Source organism: Achroia grisella, unplaced genomic scaffold (genome assembly GCF_030625045.1).
Source record: "Achroia grisella isolate CSIRO2021 unplaced genomic scaffold, CSIRO_AGI_Agris_v1 utg821, whole genome shotgun sequence".
NCBI classification, from domain to species: Eukaryota; Metazoa; Arthropoda; class Insecta; order Lepidoptera; family Pyralidae; genus Achroia; species Achroia grisella.
Window position 1 is genome coordinate 3,143,023 of NW_026713035.1, and position 23,979 is coordinate 3,167,001.

Sequence of the window (23,979 nt, forward strand, 5' to 3'; positions counted from 1 at the left end):
TCAATAATCTTTGGTTAAATATACCCTATAATGATTATGATGAGTAATTTGTTTTATTTGAACAATGGTCCTTCATTATATTCTCAATTAATTTAATTATATATATGTTATTAACGTTATTAGATAATATTCGTTTTTTAGTTTAATAATATTATAATTATATTTATATTAACACTAAAATAATGAAGAAAATGTCATGAATTAATTATAAAACATAAGTAGATCCTTATTTGTAACCTATTAAACAAGTTTAAAACAAAATAAATCATTAGCGACTTCGTTAATTATTATTAAAGATCTTAAAACAACTCTTAGAACACGTTTTCATAAAGTAAAGTTTCACCTGCATAAATCTGGCTCACCTGTATTTTGTAATGGAAACATGTTGCTTTCACGTGGCAAACTTTTCGTTGTTTTAGCTCAACCTATTAAATAATTCATTGCAGGGCTGTACAGACTAGCAATAAACCAGAACCCTCTAGAGACAATCCATGAAGAAGCATTTCACGGTCTAGAAAACACATTATGGGAACTAGAACTGAAGGAAGATAAACTAACGGCTGTGCCGAGCAGATCGCTGAGATTCTTGCAGAAGTTACGACAGCTTGATTTATCAGGTAATTTAAAACTAGCCCTAATAAATTTTAGGTGGAATCAGTGTCCGTTTCACACTACGTAAGATTTGTAAGGTATAAAAAGGGTATACTTGAAATTTAAGCTTATATCGTCACGCGAGTCTCATATTGAGATAGACAGTGCATAACACTAAATTCTTTAGTGGTTCAAAAGAATTATATATAACATAATTCTATCGTTTCCTCGACATTCATCAACCTATTCATACGGGTTACCAGTTACGGGCATTTTTATTAGGCGTTTTTGCAATACGCCTTAGATGCAATCTCGAACCCTAGATACATCCGGGAAATGAGGCAGACGTACGTCATCCATCTTCCAAGATGTATGTAGGAAATAACCTATCTTCTACTTTGTCACAGAGTATCCATTAGATAGAAATATATTTTAATTATAGACAGTTATAGAAAACCAACAGACCATAATGTCTTATATTATAATATGTACATCATTTTTATTTATATGTAAGTTGGACTTTAACTAAACAAAGTAGTTGCAATAAAAAATATTGGTAATTATAAATATTATTATACAATAATGTCTACATGTTTTTTGCACGTGACTCTACAATAGTTTTTTAGGAGAGTACTGGTTTTCCTTGGGGCAATTTAAAGCTTTGTTTAAACTTCTCATAGTTAACCTAAAATAGAAATAACATTGTTAATCAATTATTCATAAACATGTTTCTATATTTTTTAGAATCCAGTAATTAATTCACTTACGCATAACAGATAATCAGTTTCTTAATTATGTTGTTTTATTTATTTTAACGTATAAATTTAGATTAACATACAAATTATGCTATTATTTTAGTTATAAAGTTTTGTCCATCAATGAACTCAATAACAATATTGTTAGTTAATAACTAACGGTACAATTGTCTACCGTATCAAAATTATTTCTATTTCTATAACAGTTCTAAATAATGCTATATTAACGGTAAAAATAGTGAAGTAATTTTCTTATCTATATTAATATTATATTGATACGTCTATATATAGTTTGTTTATTTGTATGTTTCTAATGGATAAACTCGAAAAATACTAGACCAACTTTAAAAATTCTATCTCTGATTGAAGGGTAGATCATTCTAGAGTAACCTTATATTAATATATTATATACAAAACTCATAAAGTTAAACTATATAGAAATCAATATAAATGTAGGAGAACGCAAGCAGACTAAAATAAAAAAAATCACTCATTGGTATTCATTTTATAAACAAAATAATGATTACTATTTCAGGTAATGAAATAACAGAAATATCAGGCGAAAATTGGAGAGGTTTACAAGATACATTGCATACGTTAATTCTGGCGGACAATTCAATAGCAACCCTTCCATTGGATACTTTTTCTGGTCTACCAATGCTGGAAACTTTAGACCTTCATGGAAACCATCTAACAGTCATCGACAGCGGAGTCTTTCGAGATGGAATGGGCAGACTTAATAAGGTAAATACAGATTTGTCTTTGAACTTAGTGGGAATACTCCGACCAACCGGAGCATTTTATAATATTAGTAGCAATATAACATGTTGAATAGTTTTTAGTAATGTACTACAATAAAAAAATTATCTATACCTAGATAATTTTGGTATCTTTAAAGTAATTTTGATTTCACAGTAACTTTTGCATACTGTTAACGGCCTCTACGGCGGTCTAATGGTTTACCACACTGCCATACATCCGATGATTGCAGGATTGCTTGATGTCTCTCATGATGTAAACATTTGGGTGTCAGGGCGTGGGAGTTTTTTATATATATTATGTATGTATTTACAAATAATACATATTTAAGTATTTCTATCAGTTGTATAGTACTCATAACATATACTCTGCTTATCATAACTGTCATAATAAAACGAATGCACCACTCCTGCCTTCTAAATTCCAGCTACTTCTAAGCGACAACCAGCTGTCGTTCATCCCGTATGAGGAGATCTCTCCACTGCGCCAACTGAGGATCCTGGATCTCGCGAACAACATCATTAAACAAGTACCCCCAGCACATGAGATGAACAGTGTCAGGTTATCATTAGACACTTTAAAGTAAGTGCTATTGGATACTATTATTGTTGATGATAATAATAATGTAAAAAAAAAAAAGAACAGTTTTGACGTAAACGTAATTAGATTTTTAGTCAAAATCCAAAATTTCATTGAATTTAAAAATTCTTTCTAAATTCATAGACTTATTTTTTAAAGATAATAATGTTTACGCTTGCGGGGCACCAGTGAAGGATAGTACATATAAGGGTGAGATCTAGTCAGTTAGCTCATCGTAACGTATTTACCAGAAATTGCACAATAATTTCTGAAAGGACCGCGTGGAGATCAATAGTAAATATCGCTTTCCCCATCAGAAAGTAACATCGCTGTACTTCACGTGACATGAGTATTATACAGTATAAATAGTATTTAATATATAAACTGAGTTCAGGCAACGAAAAATCCACTTCGCAATCGATTGACACATTAAGGATAACTCAAAAACTTCTTTCCTTCTTTTATTCCATGAGAACTACCGACTCTCAATTTACTTGAGAATATTATATTTATAAAAGAAAGGAATCATAAAAAAACTTCATATAGAATTCTGAGAACACGTACAAAAAAAATGCAGGCAAATCCCTCCTGCTTGTGAAGTCATTTGATACTATATTTTTCTTATAAGCCATTATTTTCGCAGATTGGACAACAATTTAATAAACACACTACTTCCCGGTTCATTCAAATACTTCAACGTTTTGAACACCACGTCACTAGACAGGAATCCCATTTATATTATACGGGTAAGTTCTTTATATTTTGATAAATATAATACTAGATTAAAAAATCTATTTTTAAAATTAAACCCAGTAGAGAACGGTGCTTTTTCTGACAGGACGTCTTGCAGGTTCCCTAGTATGTCTATAATATTAACGGTGATCTATAAAATGGAAAATTATTACAGGAAGATGCATTCCGCAATGCTAAAATCAAAACACTCTCACTACGAGACTGCGCTATTTGGGACTTATCGCCTGCATCATTTGCTGGACTCGAGAACAGCTTGCAGAGTCTAGATCTGTCGGAGAACAACTTGACAATGATATCCAAGTTCATGTTGAACAAGTTAGATTCACTGAGATTCTTAAACCTTAGGGAGAACAAGGTGAGGCCTTTGTTATATTATCTGTCTTCATTAGCCAGCAACTTGTTGACTTTTAATCAAAACTTGAGAAGGGTTTGATGTCTTTAGGGCACAAAGATTAAAGTTAAGAGTATTTAATGTCAATCATTTTAACTGACTTCATATATAAATTTAATGTTGGTATATTATTGAATTATTGTATATTATTAACTAAAAAGATTAGTGCTATTTTGTTATATTTGAATATTGTGTCTGGATCTTACAAGGGGAAAGGAGTAAAAAAATTCAAATTGATGTAGGTAATTATTGGTTAGTTAAATTATTAACATTGTTTCTATATTCTTCCATAAAGGGATTATGGAAATGAAGTAAAAACATCATTTATTTCACATTTGACAAAAAAATTGTCCATAGTTTATTTTTCATAAGCCAGATATATTAAAAGCAAATTATACCTAATGATGTACTATAATAAATTTATTAATTTCAGGTGGATATCAATTTGTTGTCAACAAATATTCCTTCAGAATACGGCCAGTTGTCTTTCAATAATTTTCAGTACAGATTATTTAATTTGGACATAAGCGGATCCACTTCTATTGAGATGAGCTTACAGGATATAAGAAGGTTCGTAAAATTACTTACTCTAATTTATTTTAATTCGTTATTTTTTTATCTCCCACGGGTTATGTCGTTAAGTATTTTTATAATTATTAGGTTTTATTTATAAGCTATTTAATATGTGGAATAGTATTTCTGCCATTTTTTTTAATAGCTATTAAATGCTATCAAAGAGATTCCAGAGATGAACAATCATTCCAATAAACATTTATTTTCTATATTAATATCGATCAATTGAAACTAGTAGTCGAAATTCGGCCATAATTTTTGTAAATTATAATTTTGAACTTATTAAGCTTCTGTTGACTATAGACTATACTTTTATGCGTATGTGTGTCAAATCACAGATAACATAATATTACATAGTCAAATACATTATAATGTGTGTAATGCTTTTTTTTATTTATAATGTATTTTAAATACATAACTTATAAAAAAATATTAGCATTCTGTACTCCTTTTTCTATATAAACTTACCCTTATATGTAAGGGTACGTTTCATACTGCTCCGTCCGCGTAGTTTTCGTAAAAGTTTTTACTTCACGTATTAATATTATAATAATGTTAATTTATTTAATAACACTACAGTACATTACCACCAATATAATTTTCAGAATGAGGTCCCTCCGATCAGTATCAGTAGGGAAACTTATCAGACGTAACCTAAGAGCTGAAGATTTCCAAGAGTTCGGAGTAGAGTTGGAGGATCTGAAAATCTTTGGCAGCAATATCAACAAAATTGAATCCAGTGCATTCCAACACGTTAGGACAATTAAGACATTGGATCTGTCTGAGAACGACATAGATTTTATAGACCCATTTGCTTTTGCTGAGGTAATAATCGTTCATATCTTTCATATAATACCGTGATTGTTATTGAAACTTTGCTTAAATTGGGTACATTGAAATGTATATAATATTGAAACAATTAGTTGTTTACATCCTAATTAATAGAATAATATTTTTAAGCAGAACAAATATGAAAATTATTTGTATAAATATATAATAGAAAATATTAATCCTGAATAAATCACACAGTGATGATAGATAGCGGTCCATCTAGTCTCATTATAGAAACATCCAAACATATACCTATATTTATAAAATATACATATAAAACACCCAACCCAATACAATTGATAATACTTATGAATACAAATGCGAATTACCTAGTGCAAGAAATCGAACCCGCAACTGTAGTAAAGCGGGCTTGGGATCTAATGACGAATTGTCTAGTGTGCTGCACCGCTGAATCAAGAAGAACCTTATTAATGTTGTTCATTACGTACTTATAACATTGATTTTTACTTAATCTTACCTTTCACTTCAGAAACATTATTTATTGATTGTTGAAGACATATGAATATACATATCAAACTTTCTTCAATCTAAATAGAAATAATCTTTATTCAAATAAATTTAGTATATGCACTTCTGAATTGTCACATAATATTTTTTTATCCCACTGCTCATTCGGAAAAAAGAACGAGCACGAAACTTTCGTGTTGCTCTTTTAAACGAACAATGTCCTGAACGGATTATTTATTTAAGATTTTAAGTGAATACAAACTGCAAGATTGACAAAAGTAAATAAACTTGAGTAATAAAATAAATCTGTCATATAACTATGAGAGCAAACTAACTAAATTATAATATAACATATTTTTATTAAATTTCAGTTACATAGTTTAACGACTCTGAAATTGGCAAATGGTTTGGCAGAATCCGTGAAAATACTCCCGTTCGAGCCTCTAAAAGCATTGATTGAGCTACAACACTTGGACTTCAGTAACAACAAACTGAAGAATGTTCCAGATACGTCGTTTCATTTCTTGTATAAATTGAAGTCATTGAATTTACAAGACAATGCTATTGATCATTTCTCCAAAGGAACTTTACAAGTTAGTTTATAGTTTATAGTTAGTTTATCATGCCCTATAAATCCTTAGATGTAATTAAAACATTTTCATATTGTATAGATAATACAGAATTAAAAATATGATTAAAAAAAACTAAGTTCTTATTTTTAACTGATTCAGAAAGGAGAAGGTTCTCAATTCGGCTATATTTTTTTTATTAATGTTAGTTACTTCCATTCAACTCCGTCAAAAACCGATTAAAAACATTTTTATTCGATATACTTTCAGATTAGTTCCATTGTTTTGTGTCGATTACTTTTATGGAAATTATTTTAAATTTATTTTATATGTAGTTGATATATTTTGTTAAGTTATCTATCTATATTACCCTAACCACATATTATGACAACATAGTACAGACACTTCGATTTTTTCTATAAATTTTATATTAATTTTTCAGGGTGATATCCACGGAAAGCTAGAAAAAATATGCCTATCTTTGAATCAATTGAATCAGATTGTTCAACATACTTTCGTTGACTTAAAGGAATTACAAGAGATTCTAATAGAAGATAATTTGGTAGATATTATTCATAGGCGAGCATTCACTGGTCTTGATAATTTGAAAATAATACGATTAAGAGGTAATCGGATTTTCCAAATTAGTGAGGAAGCATTCCAGAATATTCCAGCGCTTAAAGAGTAAGTCATTTTGCATTTGTCAATATATTATTATTAATACTGTAAAAGTTTTAAGATATTTATCTGCAAAGTATTAAAGACTTGACATAACAAAGCAATTTGTTATTAGCCTTTTTATTGGCATATTTGGTATAATATGTATATATATGTAAATTGGACGTAATTATTTTTTAACTTTCGTGTTTAATATACATTATTTATATTGCAAACCGGGTCTTAACACGAATAATTTTATGGTAAATATGGTCGAGATAAATACCTTTATTTACTATAAATTTATTGTTGTTATGACCCGGTTAACAATATAATAAATAAAATAAATGAAAATATTTCAGTTTACTTTTAAATATTTTTGTCCTCTTTTGCTATTTATTAACTTTACAAAACTAAATAAGGACAGGTATATCAAAAATTTGTTGTTTTAGGTTGGATGTATCGTTCAACCGTCTCGATAACTTCAAGTTCTCTATATTTGATCAAGTTGGTTCAGCAACGTCTCTAAAAGTCAATGCATCTTACAACAGAATCATTGCTTTAACAGATTCTAATGCACCTAGTTTCTTCAGCAACAACTTTTTTATACCCAAAGCACAGAGTGAGTACCAATTTTATTCTAAATAATAAAACTAAAACATAATAATATTTTTTTTAATATCGTAATAATTATATATTTAATATTTTTATTAAGCTATTATCAAATTTCAATGACATTTTTACTTTCTTCTTGGTATTAATCTGCTGTTACAGAAGCAAATTATTCATATCTGTTACTTTTAATTATTATATTAACTACTTCGACAGCATCTTCAATTTTACTTTCTTTTATTTTTTTAATACTGTTCTGTGTAATTTATTTTCTAAATCTCTATTATTACTTATATTTTATTCAGTTCTAATTTTTTCTTCTATTTTCATGCGTTCATATTATTTTAATACAGGCTTGGTATCTGACTCGTCCATAGTTCTTGAACAAGGTGACTCTGAATTGTTGATATTGTGTTTGTTATTTTAGCTAGCTCTACTTTAGTAGAAAATATTTGTGTTGAATATTTTGTATGCTCCTTATTAATATTTTTGTCTCCAATTACAGGTCTTGGAACAGTATCAGTCAATATAAGGGTGTTGGACTTCTCACATAACAATATTACATATATAGCTCCCTATTACTTCAGGTAATCTGAAATTTCTTTTTGTAGAGTTGATAATATTTTTTTTGTTGTTGACAAAAAATAGCTATTATATAATAGGCTCGACTATTACCTATAAGTTGCTAAAGGCTTTGGCCAAATTTCTTTTTTTAATACTACTATGGTGGTAAACAAGCATACGACCCACCTAATGGTAAACGGTTACCGTAGCCTCAGGACGCCTGAAACACCAGGATTATCACGTGCGAGTTGCCGACCTTAAAATATGTATTGAAATATATTATCACATTCCTTCAAATTAATAAAGTTTACATGAATAAAATTAGCTTAAAGGAAATTGACAAAATATAATTTTTAAAAGAAGGTGTGATATTAGGCCTTTAAACTACAGGATACGAAGGCATCACCGAGATGCCGTAGAATGGCAATGCATGAGCGGTGTTACGGGTGGCACATGAAATGGCATTTGTGGTGTTATTCATGTATATATAAGAATTGCCATAAGGTGGACCGTATGACATTATAATTAAAAAAGTACTTATCCAATACTGTAGATTGTTATATTGACGGTCCTGGCAGTTTAGCACACCGACTTACTTGCGATGGTTGCAAGTTCTATTCCTAACACGATACAAACATTCATGAACATGATTGTTTACATTGGTCGTGTTTATTTAAGCATTTCTATTAGTTGTGTTGTTCATAATACTCTCTACTTAGCTTGTGATATGATAGCGAATTGTCCAGAGTTGTTATTACTATTACATATTGTACATTTTATAGGCTGAAAATTATTTCTGTTAATTTGCAGACATGTGGACTTAACGCTATCGGAACTTTATCTCTCTCACAATTTATTAAGAAACATAACCAGGGAAGTGTTCGGATCGATGATGATGCTGCAATACCTTGATCTGTCGCACAATTATATATACCATTTGGAGTTCGATTGTTTCGCGAGAGTTAAATCTTTACAGGTAACATATAATATTATGTATTACTAGCTGTACTCGCGACTCGTCCGCGTGGAGTAACTTTATTTTTCTAAAATAAAAGTAGCCTAAGTTACTTCTTATTACATCAGGTACAGCCAATAAAAGTCCCGTCAAAATCGGTCCAGCCATTTCAGAGTTGCCGGCTGACAAACAGACAGACAGACAAAAATTGTAAAAAATGTTATTTTGGTGTATGTACCGTATTATATTACCTAATATACTTGTAGTAAAAAACGATTATTTCAATATTACAAACAGACACTCCAATTTTATTTATATGTATAGATTATGTTTAATACTAACACATTTTAAATTATTATCAAGAGTACCTTACAGTTAAAACTAAATAAATTAACAATTAAAAAATTTGACGCAGTCATTATGTATATATATACATAATGACTGCGTCAAATTTAAAATACAGTATGCACATATAAATAGAAAAAATCACGGAATCTTACCATGTTCTATTTATTTTTCTCTTTCACGCAAAATCTGAACGGATTTTGATGAAACTTTACAGTAATATAGCTTATACATAGAATAGCACATATGCTATAATTTAACAGGATATTATGTAAATTTGGCAAAATATAATGATAACTGTCAAGTGTAATGCATACGAAGTTGTGCGGGCGCAGGCCGCAGTTAGTACTATTATAATATAATATTTGAACCATTTCTAATTAATGACTAAGAGTAAATTTCTTCAGTATTTTTTAATCGCCGTCATATGATATTAAATATTTTTATTAACAGCACATTTATTTTTCAGTTTTTAGACCTCTCTCATAATTATATATCGGAGATGCCGGTAGAGATATTCCATGACATGCAGTCTTTAACGTCACTCGATTTATCAAACAATCGAGTGAGAAACTTGGTTGACAACTTAGTTATATCACCACTACTTGAGAGGTAATTTGTTTTTAATAGTCACTCGTTAATACGTTAGTTTCTTCTATTGAATTTCATTAACTTCTTTTTTTATTTAAACATTATCAATTTATTTCTAAATATAAAATATAATTTTATTTTTAAAGTCATGATGATGACTTTTCAAATATCTCTTATATTATTGTATTACGTTTTATCTTGTCTAGTAATTTTAATAATATTTTTTGATGAATGTGAACTGAAATTATAATTACCATAAAAATAATAAAATTAAAAAATTAATAAAGTCTTTTGTACTATATTATCTCTGAGTAACATAGGCAACCTCAATAATATATCTTAGCCCTCAAATGTCCACACGTACGAAGCCGGGATGGACCTCTAGCACATTATGACATAATCTAATATTAATAATGTTTTTTTTATTACAGATTGGATTTATCCGATAATTATTTATCAAGGGTCCCAACTAACGCCTTATCACCTGCAGCGGCAGCAAATTTAGTTGAATTTGACTTAAGTGGTAACACCATACCTGCTATTGGATTGTCAGACTTAGTACAAAGATATAGGGTAAGTTTTATATTGATACGTAAATTTATGTTGAAAATAAAGTTTGATAGATGACTTATAACTAACAATTCGATGTGAGCTGCCAGTTTTATGATGTAAATATTAAAACTGTTTGTGAAGTTGCGTTAACCTGTAAATCTATAAATATATATCTGCATCTATAATAGACAAGTATATAATTCTCAGTTCTATCCTAATTTACCTGATTAAGTAAAAGCCATTCCTACCCAAACTCCGCCTTCACGTTACCCAAACTTGTATTTGGCGAATGCGCTTTTTGCCAAGCCAAAAAAAAATTCATTAATAAAAAATAATGAAAGTCTACTTTTTATTGCGTAATATAAAACAATTTGAATTACTTTAGGTATATATATATATTTGGAATCTTATTTTAAACATATTTTATTAATATCTTGACCAAATTATAAAATTCAGAATATTATACGCATAAAAATATCAAATAGCATAACATGTCAAATTACTAATTGATTCAAATTGAATAAGATTCTGTACTATTTGTCAGCCCTACATCACACTCCGTTCATATGTTTACATGTCTCTATTAATTATAGTAGTATTATAATGATTAAATCACGAACATCTAAGGAGTATTATAGATGCAAGTATGTTTCAAACTCATTGAAATCTTTCCTAAAGTAATGCCCTGTGTGATTGTTGTACTAACATTGTAGTTATCCTATTATATTAGCCTAATCATTACGTTATTTCATTTTTACATAATATTCGTATGCCAATATAATTACATATTGATTGCAAACAAGCTGATGGTGTGAAGTGGTCTGAAGGAAAGTAGGTAAATATTGTATGAACCCTACTCAGTCCCAAAGGACTGAATCGAAATGTCATGCAATTAATTTTGTACTTTATCCTCTATTTACCAAGGTAGATGTTTATACAATCGCATCTGCGTGAATATTTACATCTCACCGGTTTACGTTACCTAGCTGTGTTCCGGATTGAAAAGATATATGCACCTAGGCAGTGAAATTCCATGATTATTACAGACATTACACGACATGATGATAACCGTGATGCTTATTCCTATTTCAAATCTATCAAATCAAAATATCCTTTATTCATATAGGTCTATTACAGACTCTTATGATATGTATAATCTACTTTCTATGTACCTATAATGCTTTCGAGATATATGGGACTTACAAGAACCTCAGCACATAATCTTTTAAAATGAGCTTGTATATGATTTCAAAAATACAGATTCATTTTCAAATTAAATTATGAATAATGTAGCGACCATCAGCCTATGATATTGCATTTTTATCTCAGTGGCCGTATCCCAAACAGACCAGTCCCCACAAGCAGTACCCGTCTGTATACGGCTGTCACTACATTGCTTAAACCTCATGTATCAGCTTGTTTGCCAAAAATCATAGCCAATCTGGTTTATCGAACTGCACAGCTGCTTATTGAAAAAGCTATTTTATAGTATAAATATGTAAATCATATCTACCCATACGTGTATTTCAACCCTTTAGTAAGTTGATAACGTATTGATTGGACCGTGTGAGTATAGCTAGACGCTAACGTGCCCGCATGTCACAGAGCCCAGACCAGGGCGAATACTGGCCAGAAGAACCCGACTACAGCGACGAGTACATGTACCACACCGCTAGGAGAGATCACACCAGAGTTTTCCACCAAAAAAAGCAATACCCGCAGAATATACTATACAAGGTAGATTGTTGGATGCATGGTTTTTTTATTCAATAGACGTAGTTCGTGTAGTTAATACTAACGTTGCTCATGTAATGCCATTCTTAAATACTTATAATAGAATTTTAAAATTATACTAGAGACAACTTTCTAATTTAAATAAGTATCTGTCTATTACCTTCTTCTGCTCACTTAATTAAATAAAAGTATCCAGCCTAAGTTACTCATTATAACATTAGCTATCTGTGGCTGAAAGTCCTGTTAAAAACGGTTCAGTCTTTTTAGACTACAGCAAAGTATAAATAGACAGACAAAACATTTTATAATTAAATTTTGATGTAAGTGCCGTATTTTCTTTTCAATTACAAACAGACGCTTCAATTTTCTTTAGCTGTTTAGACAGTGTACCTATGCATTTTTCAATACTAAATCATAATAAATGAAAAAAATATATTTTGGGTTTGGCCACCCTTATCATTAATCGGTATAAAAAAAAAATGTTGACGATATGCACACAAAATTTCATAAAAATCGGAACCTAAAGAAGTTTCGGAGGAAAATAATAGAATAGAAAATCCTTCAAATAAAGAATTGAAATTATTTAAGCGCTATTGAATAGTCATTGTTATCCTTTTTAATCTGCCGCTCATTCGGAAAGCTGTCTCATCACAAGAAGAATGAGTAAGAAACTCGCGTGTTGCACTTTAAAGACCTTACGTAGGTGTTGGGCAACTAACACCGCTACACGAGAATTTTATATTTTAAGTAATTAGTATAGATTTTATATTTGGTATTTTCCACTTTACAGTCATTAGCGTGGTTAGATCTATCAAATAATCACTTGGTACGCGTTGAGACTGGATCGTTTGCTGCATTGCCAAGACTTCGCTGGTTGGACTTAAGCAACAATTCGCCATTCAACGGCGGCGATAAGGGAAACAATGTCTTTAAAGGACTGGAAAGGAGACTTTTGCATTTAGGACTGAAGAATGTTAGCTTGCTATCTGTAAGTAAAAATAACTTTTAATATGTTTCAGTTAGTATTAATAGTATTTTTTGTATTGTATGGCGTTAACCAAATTAAAATTCAAATTTTGAATTCGAATTTGGATTTCCAAGACGATCTGTCCTGCGCTGCTCGCCTATTTCATTATACCTATATTTTATTATCAGTTATCTAGTAGTTTAGGACAAGATAATGGGTTTCTGAGTCCAAGAATATCCATATATATTTTATATAATCGTTTGTAGGAAATTAATATTACCATAATTTTATATGTTTTTTTCAGGTGCCTTTGATGCCTCTAACAAAGTTGAAGAGTCTGGACCTGTCATATAATAATTTGCCATCAATCCCGCCGGATTCCACCGCTAATCTCACACGTCTAAGAGTTCTGGATCTTTCCTACAACGACTTCACTACTGTTCCAGTGGTAAGCTCACTTAATTATATTAATATTATTAAAGATTTATTTTTGTAACTCACTAATGTTATTCTCCTTCCTAGATTAGAATTTATCAATCTTTAATATTTTTATGGGTAATAAAATATTTATAAACTTTGTTTTTATGGTTTCGATTAACTGAGGATTCTTGAAAGTGTGTGTTCTATAATAGTTTTAAAAAATCTAGTATTTCACTATAGCTGAATGACTATTACTTTTTTTGTTTTAAAAGACAGTCTATGTCCCCGTCATAATTTATATCAAATTTTATCAATGTCCGTTTAACCGTTTTATAGAGAAAATGTAATAAACAGACAGACATTTTCGCTTTACATACATAGGTACATATTACTTTTATAGCCCAATAATTTTGCAGTAACTTTTTTAACATATGTTAAATCATATCTTTTGTTTGAGCATCGTCGTTAGCAACAAAACTGTGTAATGTTCTAACATATCATGAATATTGTCAATATCAGTAATTTATTAATATTTATTTTAGGCAACACATTCTCTCACTGACCTGCGATGGCTCTCATTATCCGGAAATCCTATTACGGCACTGATGAACACCAGCTTGTATGGAATATCACAACGACTTGAATATCTGGATGTCACTAAACTTCGTGTGAGAATTCTTGAGGTAACTTTCTATTGGATATTATGCATTGTTAATGTAGGTAGTCTTTTAAGACTTCTAGGATTTATACACTGATATATTTCTAAGAGTCCCTTCACGTTGAAAACGCTATATTTAGAATTTTCGTCACTGTAGGATTTTATTCACTTGAATCATAGTATATTTGAAGTGATTTTCTTAGAATTTTCTTCAGTTCAAATATAATATGTTTCTCCTTGCACATTACACTGCACCTATGTATGACCGCAAGTAAAGAAGTATTTAAAAAACAATCAATAAAAGAATACTTTATTTTAAATATGTATAAACTAATATGCAAAACCCGCTGTGAATCTCATTGTAGGTCTAACACTCATAAACTTAGAAGGAACATCACGTAACGTTTCGAATTTGTATCATCTTATCATTATACCTATATACTGTTTTTATGTGTGCATCAGTTTCCTCGCCAGTATCAACAGTAATAAATTTATGACAATTGTGTTATTACAGCATGGTGTCTTCAGCAAAATGTATGGATTAAGGACCCTAAAAATCACCGCATTCTCAACAGTTAGAGAATTCAATGTGCCAAGAATGCTAAGTTACAATGCAGCATTGGAGAATCTACTAATAGATATTGACTACGGTGGTGTGGAATTTGGAAGGGAACTGCAAGCCCAATTGCCATGCAAACTGAACAACATTACTATAACTGGTCGTGCACTTCAGTATTTGTCACCATATCTGTTACTTGTAAGTACATGTTTATATTTACATTATAGACTTGTATTTTTTTGTCACGGCTTAAAATTTTCTTCTTGGTTAAGATGCAAGCGACGTACTGTAGCTACGTCTTACTTGAAGAAAAAATCACTGAATATTTCAATTTTTTGTAATGAATAATATCAGAAATTTATTGACACCACGTGACAGAATAGAATAGAATAGAATAGAAAATCATTTATTCAAATAAAAATTTAAGCACTTTTGAATAGTCATAACAATTTGTTTTTTATCTACCACTCGTTCGGAAAGCTGTCTCATCACAAGAAGAACGAGCAAGAAACTTGTGTGTTGCTCTTTTAAATAATCCTTGTAAGTTTACATTTACAAGTCGAAACGTGTGAATACAAACTACCAACAAGCACTAATTTTTTGGGTCAAATATAATCATGCAATAAGATTAAATCAGTCGTAGTGATAAGAGCAGACCAGTCCCTACAAGCAGCACTCGTTCATGAGTATGACGGATGAGCCAGCTTCACTGCGCTCGACCATATTTCACATTGATCCGGCCCACCACGCCGCCACATGTCTGGACATTTTAGTGAGCATGACTACTCATTCCACACGACCACGTCACAGCTACAAAAATTACTATATGGTAGTTACAGTATTCGCACTTTACATAAGGATGCATGCGGCAATCAATACAAAAGCCGCTACGCTATCATATATCAAGAAAGCAGTATGAAAATTAAAATTATAACGTTGTCCGCAAATAAACTTATTCTTGCTATATATTGCTATCATCTATAAATTCATCTATCTTATAATAGGCTTTTTTACATAACATTTGTTTAATATAAGATTTGAATTGCCTCTCTGTAAGATTTAGCGTAGACTCTGGCAGTTTATTATAGAATCTTACGCAATTACCATAAAATGAATTACTAACTTTGTGTAGACGGCATTTCGGTAAAATTAGCTTATTTTTATTGCGTAAGTTTCTACTTGTACAGTCTTTAAGTTTCTTGAAACTATCTAAGTTTTTCCTTGTATACATAATATTTTCATAGAATGTACTGTGAGGCAACGGTGAGGATATTTGATTGTTTAAAGCATTGACGTAATGACTCTCTAGATTGTATCTCTCTCAGATTTGTAAGTTTGTAATTTTGAGGTCAGCATAAATTTTCTTCTTTCTGTATATGCAGACAACGTGCTTGGAGTCTTGGAGTCTTGTCTTACTTGGAGAAAAAAATACTGATTATTGCAATTTTATTTTAGTGAATGAATAATATAAGATTGTTTTTATCTGCTATCTTAAATTTTGAGAAAATTAGGTAATCATTATTTCTTAGTGTTGAGATATCTCCAACCTAAGAAATGATCAAAAAAGAAACCGATATTCAATGTTTCAAGTATCTATCACACTAAGGGTTAATATATCTATTAATTATTTAAACATTACAAATTCCGTTTGCCTTTTGTAATTAAATACTTAATTATTGATAATTTTATTAAAACTACCTATTCTATTACGTGTGCATTTATGTTTAGTTTATTATTATTATTTATTTATCCTAAATTAGTAAATGCTATTGTGACTTCATATCAAATGAAACTTCCAAGTAATAAATTTTAATTAATAACAAAGTTTATTTAATTCCAGGGTGTTCATGCAAAGCATCTTAGATTAACCGTGTTCAATACGAGTATAGAAGAGATTACCAGTGAAGTGTTCTTTAGTCCGGGCCGTGTTAGAAGACTCACGTTAGACGTCAGATCCAATTATTTGACCAAAGTCGCAAATCCTACACAGAGGGCGTGGCCTGGAGCAAATGGTTTATTCTTAGAAGATATTCTTGTCGCTGGCAATCCTTTGGTATGCGACTGTGGCATAGGGTAATGTACTTTTTTAATAAAACTTTATTAACTGTCCCGGAAAACGTTGATTTGCCATAGAAATTAAAGTCGCTATTTAATAGGAGTTAATGATTTAAATGACAAATGATAATATACATATGTCAAAAAAAGAACTTATTTAGAGTGAGCCACTCTTATCACTTAGGGATGTAATAATAGATACCAAAGTATTCTTAATATATCTACATATAAAATTACATCAAACTCGATAAGCCGTTTTGGAGCAATATGACAACTAACACTGTGACACGAGAATTAGATATACCGCGTACATGAAGTGTAATTAGTATAGGATATTCTCAATTTTTTTAATAAAATATATTACTAATAAATTTTGTACAGTTGAAATAATTTTTATAATAGGTGAATTGTTTTTATTAACAATTTAAATAAAAACTCACGTCTTTCCTATTTATAATATGTAACATATAATTTAATATTTATTATCGTGATTATCTTGTCTTGTCTCATTTGTAATAGCAATTGAATTGTGAAAATCATGTAACATTTGACTAGATCAGATACCCGTAATCAATTTATCTTTTAATATTCTACATAATTCTATAACCTTGACCATTCTTAAAAAGTCCATAAATATATCTCATAACATTGCACATTTATTCACAGGTGGATAGAACCTTGGGACCGGAAGAGAAGACAGTACATTTGCAGCAGTCCATTCAATTGCGTCGCGACGCGAGATGACGTCAGATTAGCGACGTGTCCGTATTATGATAACAGAACTCTTAATGATGTAAGTTTCACGCACTATATTTCTCAGTTAAAATAAAACACGATTACCATATAACAGTATAATTGACGGTCTCGGTGGTCTAGCAGTTTAGCACGCCTTAATTTTGATTGTCGCGAGCTATAACGATACAACTTTTTCACGATACAAGCATTTGTATTTATGAGTATGATCGTTTGTATAGGTTTGGGTGTTTTCTATATATATTATGCATGTAGTACTCCTACATGCATAATATACATAGAAAACACCCAATTGCAAAAAGTCATGTGAAAATGCAAGTATTTTTATCAGTTGTCTCGTCCCCATAACATAAGTTCTGGTTAGCTTGAAGATTGCTAGATAATGCTGTGGATTCTCCAGGGACATTATTAATAAATAATTACCTTTTTGCAGGTTTTAATACGAGATCTAGACTGCAGTTGGAATCGAGGATTCTTAAGTTCACCAAATATGTTAATAATTTTAGGAATGACCGTTTTAACGTGCCTATACATTTGAGGATTGTTTTGGCTACTTGGGGTATATGAGGAATTCCATCTAATATTGGCAAGAGTATACAATTTTTAAGGTCTTTATCAGCTTGATAAGACTAAATGTTTTACATATTGAATGGTGGGAGAAATACTAATTGGTATATAAAATTCAGGATGCTGTTCAATTGATAATGATATGTACCTAAGAGAAAGATTAAAAATCTTATATGACCAAATGTCGAAGAAAAGTTGCAGGAGAGACACAAAATTTATCCAAGAGTATGTGGCTTTAAACTACGTATTTGAAAGTGTTGGGGTATTTCTGAATGGCAAAATCATAATCAGTGATAGAACAATTATGCCCAAAGGCCAAATGTGTAGTTACGTGGAGCTTTTATGAAGGACTATTAGAAGTGACTTTAATATTAAGAGATTGCATAGAAATCTAGTGAAGCCTATTAAAATGTGATTTATCGTTTTAACTGAAAAGCAGAATCGTGATCTCAAGGGATTGAATCAGGAGTTGTTACCGTTTATATTATTATTATATTACTGTACCTATGCACATTGTGTTTACCCAAATATGAGTTTGCGTGTTTTGGATATATTCAATTTCAGCGTTTCACGCATTTCGTGCACTGCCTTACAAGTGGACTTTATTCGTTAATGATCAAAGGTATTAAGATTATGTCTAGCTATTTATGTGTTCTGAGATTGGCGATTTTTCGAAAATTAATATTAATAACTATGTGTGGAAGTGCACTTAATGTGTTTTAGAAATTGCATTTACGTCGATTTATAAGATAAGTTCACAAGAAAGCAATGACTTAATTACGATCGTCTAAGTAGACTGCATTCGCTCGAATGATATGTGTTCGTCCATTATTAAGAGTAATGATATTATTTATAGGTGTATTCGTTTGTGTAATAGAAGATTTTAGCTGTAGTTTAATAAGATAATTTCCAACATTTTCTGTATAAAGAACATTATTAGTTTGTTCATCTTCTCAATTCTTTTATGGACCGATTAAATATTTACAAATATACATAGTTAATATAGCGAAAACACTTGATGTACGTAACTTGTTCGATAGTTTGAATTTATACATCTATGTACAAAATAGATTTTTCAAAAGCTCATTGTTCACATTTATCATAATCAGAGCGACTATCTTTAAAAAAAAGCTTAATTCTATACTCTATATTAGACTCTAATATTTTCATTGTTTAGCTGTTTTCAAATTCTATCTGGTTAACTTGTTGGATAAACATATTTTATTACATATGTCTATAAATGTGTCAGTAGCTATTATATTATATACATAGCATGCTGTAAAATATATATATTTTACATGCTTATTAATAAAGTGGACTAACTCCAAAATTTCAAATTATGTGAAATCGGCTTTAATCTTTAATTTTAAAGATGATTTTCCAAAATCTATAATTTTTGGGTTATTGCATTTTAGTATTAAGTTTGCTATATGTCATCGTAAGTTTAATAGGATTTTATCGACTGAATTTAAGTGTTTCAGGCTATATCGCTGATAATATTGGTAAGAAACGTTGTTTGTATTGTATGATGTCTGATGTGGCTTATTTTATTATATACTTTACATACGGTTTGCTTTATAATATCGTTTTATTAATATACTTTATAATATTGTTTCTGTGTTACTCAAGTATTAGAATATTGAAATTTAATAAGTATAAAATTTATTTACTCTGTCTATGAATGTTATCTCTATACGTTTTACAATTAAATGAATACCTCTTCTACAGTGGTCCAGATCGATGTGGTTTCAGGCCTAATAGATAATTTTTGTTTTCAACGCCATTGAAAAGAAAATTGTTATTTAAATACTAATATTAATACACTAGTTTTATTACTTTGTATATAGAACAGTTCACTGAAATTAAATATATTTCTGGTTAGAAACAAAAAAACTGAATTTATTACTAATTAATAAGCAATTAAGTAGATGATATTTATTTTAAATTTATTAAATTTTATTTTCGGGTTTTAATTAGGCGATTTCACACTCGTAGTAACTACGTACCTGAGTGAAATTTAAATAGGTATATGTAGTGTCTGAAGCAATGGTGTTGAAAACAAAATTATATTGTTGCAACAATGAATATATTTTGTGATATATATATATATTACTCTAAACCTTCTATTTTTGATAAAGCCTACAAGTAAATATAGCAAAACTGTACGGGATTGGTGTAGCGGACAAAAATACATATATTACTAATGCTTACTGCTTCTGTTCCTACATAATATAAATTAAACTAAAACTAGATATTCTAGGGAAACAAGTACATAGAGATCAGATAAATTTTACTTCATTAACTTTTTATTAATCAATGTTGATTGCTCGCTTATAGGTAAAAATAATTTACGAATGATTATATGAATGAATGATGACGTAAGGTTTCATTCACTCATAAATTATTGTAGTAGCTTACTACCGGTTTTGTAGATGGTCAAAACAAGCCGCAAGTAAACGACAATCCAGAGGTAACACATTCTCATTACAGAAAAATCGCTTTTATATCATAATAATGTCAATTGCGAAAATGAACATCAATAGCGAATAAATTTAAAATTAAAATAATAGGTAGTTTCCTATAAATAATTTTCTCTAGAACTGTTATTATTGATTAGAGCTTACTATTTTCAATAGTCACTAATTGTATAAGGAACAAATCAAAGAAATAAATATTCTATTTTCTATGCAGTAGAGATAAATTTACGCTATCTTTTATTTACTGTAAGGATGTTCGTCGAATAGTATTACTACATCGCTTGTTAAAATTAATTATTCTTGGCCTATGTTATCGAACGATTCTCTGCAAGGTCCCAATGTGATAGACATAGTTAGTGCCAATAAATTTATAATAGTATAGAAAACATTGATATATTATGTACTATTAACGTACTCGAGAATGTATATATAGACATCACGCGCCATACATAGTATAGTACGATATAAGTGCGTTATGATGGTTAAAACAGACAAGGCGGAGACGAGGGCGTAATAGAGCCCAGTGTGTTAACGCACGTATATCTTACTTTTTTCAACAAACTTGATTTTATATAAACAGAACCATAATACACCAATGCACACTGGTGCTTTCCCGCAGCTATGGCAGGGGTAAATTCAAAATTGGATAAAAAGTAGCAAATATAAGTTCACTATTTGCATTTATAATACAAGAGTATTTTATGAGTTGCTTTACATATTGAAAACTGGTGAAATTAGATCCATTTTACGAGTACGTATATTAAAAAGAATATAATCAGAATAAATTCTGTTGCAATATAAATAGAAGACCAACGAGTTACAGCATATATTGCGGTGGTACCGCCTCAATTTATTGGAGTAGCGGCTGTAAATACCTTAATACGTTGTACGTAAATACATAATATATTAATGATAGTAAACAAACCATACAATTGATATTAGGATAAGAATAAATATCTAATTGTAATATCTGAAAAAGGTATATTCGGTTATATACGTTGAATACATTTTCTGAAATTTGACGTAATTAATAAAAAAGGGTCAGTAATTGATCAATGGAATTAATATTGTTCATTCCGCATATGATATGATTAATTATTAAAAAGTAAATTATTTTGTTAGAGAAGTTATATATCATCAGTTAAGAAAAGGAAATTTCTATCATTGTTAATATATTGCTGCTAAAATTAAAAATAAAAGAAAATTTAACCAAACATCTAACAAATATATAATGGTAAATATAATTAGATATTTAATTCTTATTATATAATTTAGTCTTGTACGATTACTGTATATAAATTTTAAATATGAAACCAATTGAAATATTTACATAATATTATGTTATAACTGTGCAGATTTATTATAATTATCCATCTTTAAGAAAGGCTGGACAATGGAATGTTTTGTCTTCACTACTTAATATTTAATTAAAATAGTGTGAAATAAATAATTATTAGGTAATCATTGAATTATTAGATTATCAATAAATTATTGCGTAAATATTGTATATCATTAATGAAACCTCTTCGATATTTATAAATATGTATTTAGCAAATTATCTAACCTTTAATATCATTACTTTTGAATATCTAATCTAACCCTCCAAAATATCTAAAATGACAAAACAGTTAATTAATATGCCAATATTTGAATGCTATATTGTTTTTTAATGGATGATAATAGAATAGTGCACCCGCCTGCGCTAACAGTATACGATGGCGATGCACCAGTATAGGACGAGCATGAAGTTAGGTCAGTTAGCGCATCGGAGAAATTCGCTAGGAATTAACCACAATGGTTTTCAAAAAGGTCTTGGTCTTTCTAGAAGTTTCTACAGTACGTTCTATACTAGAAGATGCATCTAAAGCAGCACTAGCAAGCTCATACCAGATTTGGCTGGGCAGGGAGAGAAACACGAGTGGTAAAGTTGACGTACATCGGCAGAGGGGCCCCTTAAACCTACACCCGGTTCAAGTCCCGGGAACTGCTCGAATCCTCGGGTATCCCTCTCTGTCACATGATGGACCCAGCACCTGCACGGTGAATCCATGGAATACTAAGAAGTTCTTCTCTCTATGGTAATTTACGTCTATGAGTAGCTATCTGCTACCTATTGGTGTAAACTTGCATTTGACTTTTACCTCTTTTAACAACAGAAAAATTTTGACTCCGATCTGTGACAATACAATTTAATAAAAAAAAAGACTCAAGGTTCTTTAAAAACAGTATAAGAGATTGGTTACAGAATAGTACCGAAGACTATATTATTGTTACAATCACGAAAACTTTATTACATGTTTTTTATAAATAGTATACATACATACATAGGCCTCTAAATTGATAAAAAGTTAGCTAAGTAAAAAAACATAACTGAAATAATTATGCTTAGTAATTTTGTTTAGTCGCAATCGGGATCTCATTTTGAACCATTATTATTTTGAGTCATATTTTTTTACCAGAAATAAATAGAATTAAATAATTAAATTTAATAATTTTAAAGCAAATTGACAAGAAACTTCTAATCTAATAAAAAAATATTACTCTGTTCTAAATTATATAATTAGTGAGAGTTACTTAGCGAGTGAAGTCACAAGATAAAGCTAATATAGGAAACCGCAAAATTATAAAAGCCATCGGGCAGTTGTTTCATCTGTGACCCCATTGAGAAAATTTCATTTGTCTCTGTAATGATCTCGTTGTCACAAGTAATTGAATGAGATGCCCGCAGCGAGCCGAATTAAACGGTACCATGATGCCACACAACATCGCAATATCGTATCTATTTTATTATGAGGTGAATTGTAAGTCATCCAATGTTTGTAGCAAATAGGACTATTATTATACTTGCCTTGCCTATAAGTATGTTCATGATGAGACACAACAAATATAAATTGTAAGGAATTATTACAAACATAAATCCATATAATCCTTATATTATATATGTGAAAGTAACGTTGTCTATCTGTCTGTCTGTCACCCTATCACGCCAAAACTATTTTTATGAACCGATTCAAATGAAATTTGGAACACAGATACCCAGAGAAAAGAAATAGGCTATTATTTAATGCAAAAAAAGTGTTGTAAGGGGTTGAAATGGGAAATGAAAGGTTGTATGGACGTATCGTCATTTTTAAAGCTAGAAGCTTTAAACTTATTTTTTAAATTATTCATTAAATATAAATAAATAGCTTATTAAAGTATTTTTCATATGTGTCTTATTTGTAAAATAATTAATAATGTTATC

At 30.1% G+C, this 23,979-nt stretch overlaps 1 protein-coding gene across 1 annotated transcript in view; it reads left to right on the forward strand.

The window, feature by feature from the left end:
• LOC131851988 (chaoptin) overlaps positions 1–21,431 on the forward strand; it is a 73,849-nt gene extending 52,418 nt beyond the window's left edge. The window contains exons 5-26 of the mRNA XM_059202548.1: positions 447–617; positions 1,882–2,090; positions 2,533–2,687; positions 3,328–3,430; positions 3,592–3,792; positions 4,262–4,398; positions 5,007–5,226; positions 6,072–6,293; positions 6,712–6,953; positions 7,379–7,548; positions 8,044–8,125; positions 8,913–9,078; positions 9,872–10,014; positions 10,425–10,566; positions 12,151–12,282; positions 13,070–13,267; positions 13,551–13,694; positions 14,209–14,349; positions 14,839–15,081; positions 16,724–16,956; positions 17,605–17,731; positions 18,125–21,431. Of these exons, the coding sequence (XP_059058531.1) occupies positions 447–617; positions 1,882–2,090; positions 2,533–2,687; positions 3,328–3,430; positions 3,592–3,792; positions 4,262–4,398; positions 5,007–5,226; positions 6,072–6,293; positions 6,712–6,953; positions 7,379–7,548; positions 8,044–8,125; positions 8,913–9,078; positions 9,872–10,014; positions 10,425–10,566; positions 12,151–12,282; positions 13,070–13,267; positions 13,551–13,694; positions 14,209–14,349; positions 14,839–15,081; positions 16,724–16,956; positions 17,605–17,731; positions 18,125–18,229 (3,686 nt within the window). The 3' untranslated portion in view covers positions 18,230–21,431. The remainder of the gene's footprint in view (positions 1–446; positions 618–1,881; positions 2,091–2,532; positions 2,688–3,327; positions 3,431–3,591; positions 3,793–4,261; positions 4,399–5,006; positions 5,227–6,071; positions 6,294–6,711; positions 6,954–7,378; positions 7,549–8,043; positions 8,126–8,912; positions 9,079–9,871; positions 10,015–10,424; positions 10,567–12,150; positions 12,283–13,069; positions 13,268–13,550; positions 13,695–14,208; positions 14,350–14,838; positions 15,082–16,723; positions 16,957–17,604; positions 17,732–18,124) is intronic.
• Positions 21,432–23,979: the final 2,548 nt, after the last annotated feature.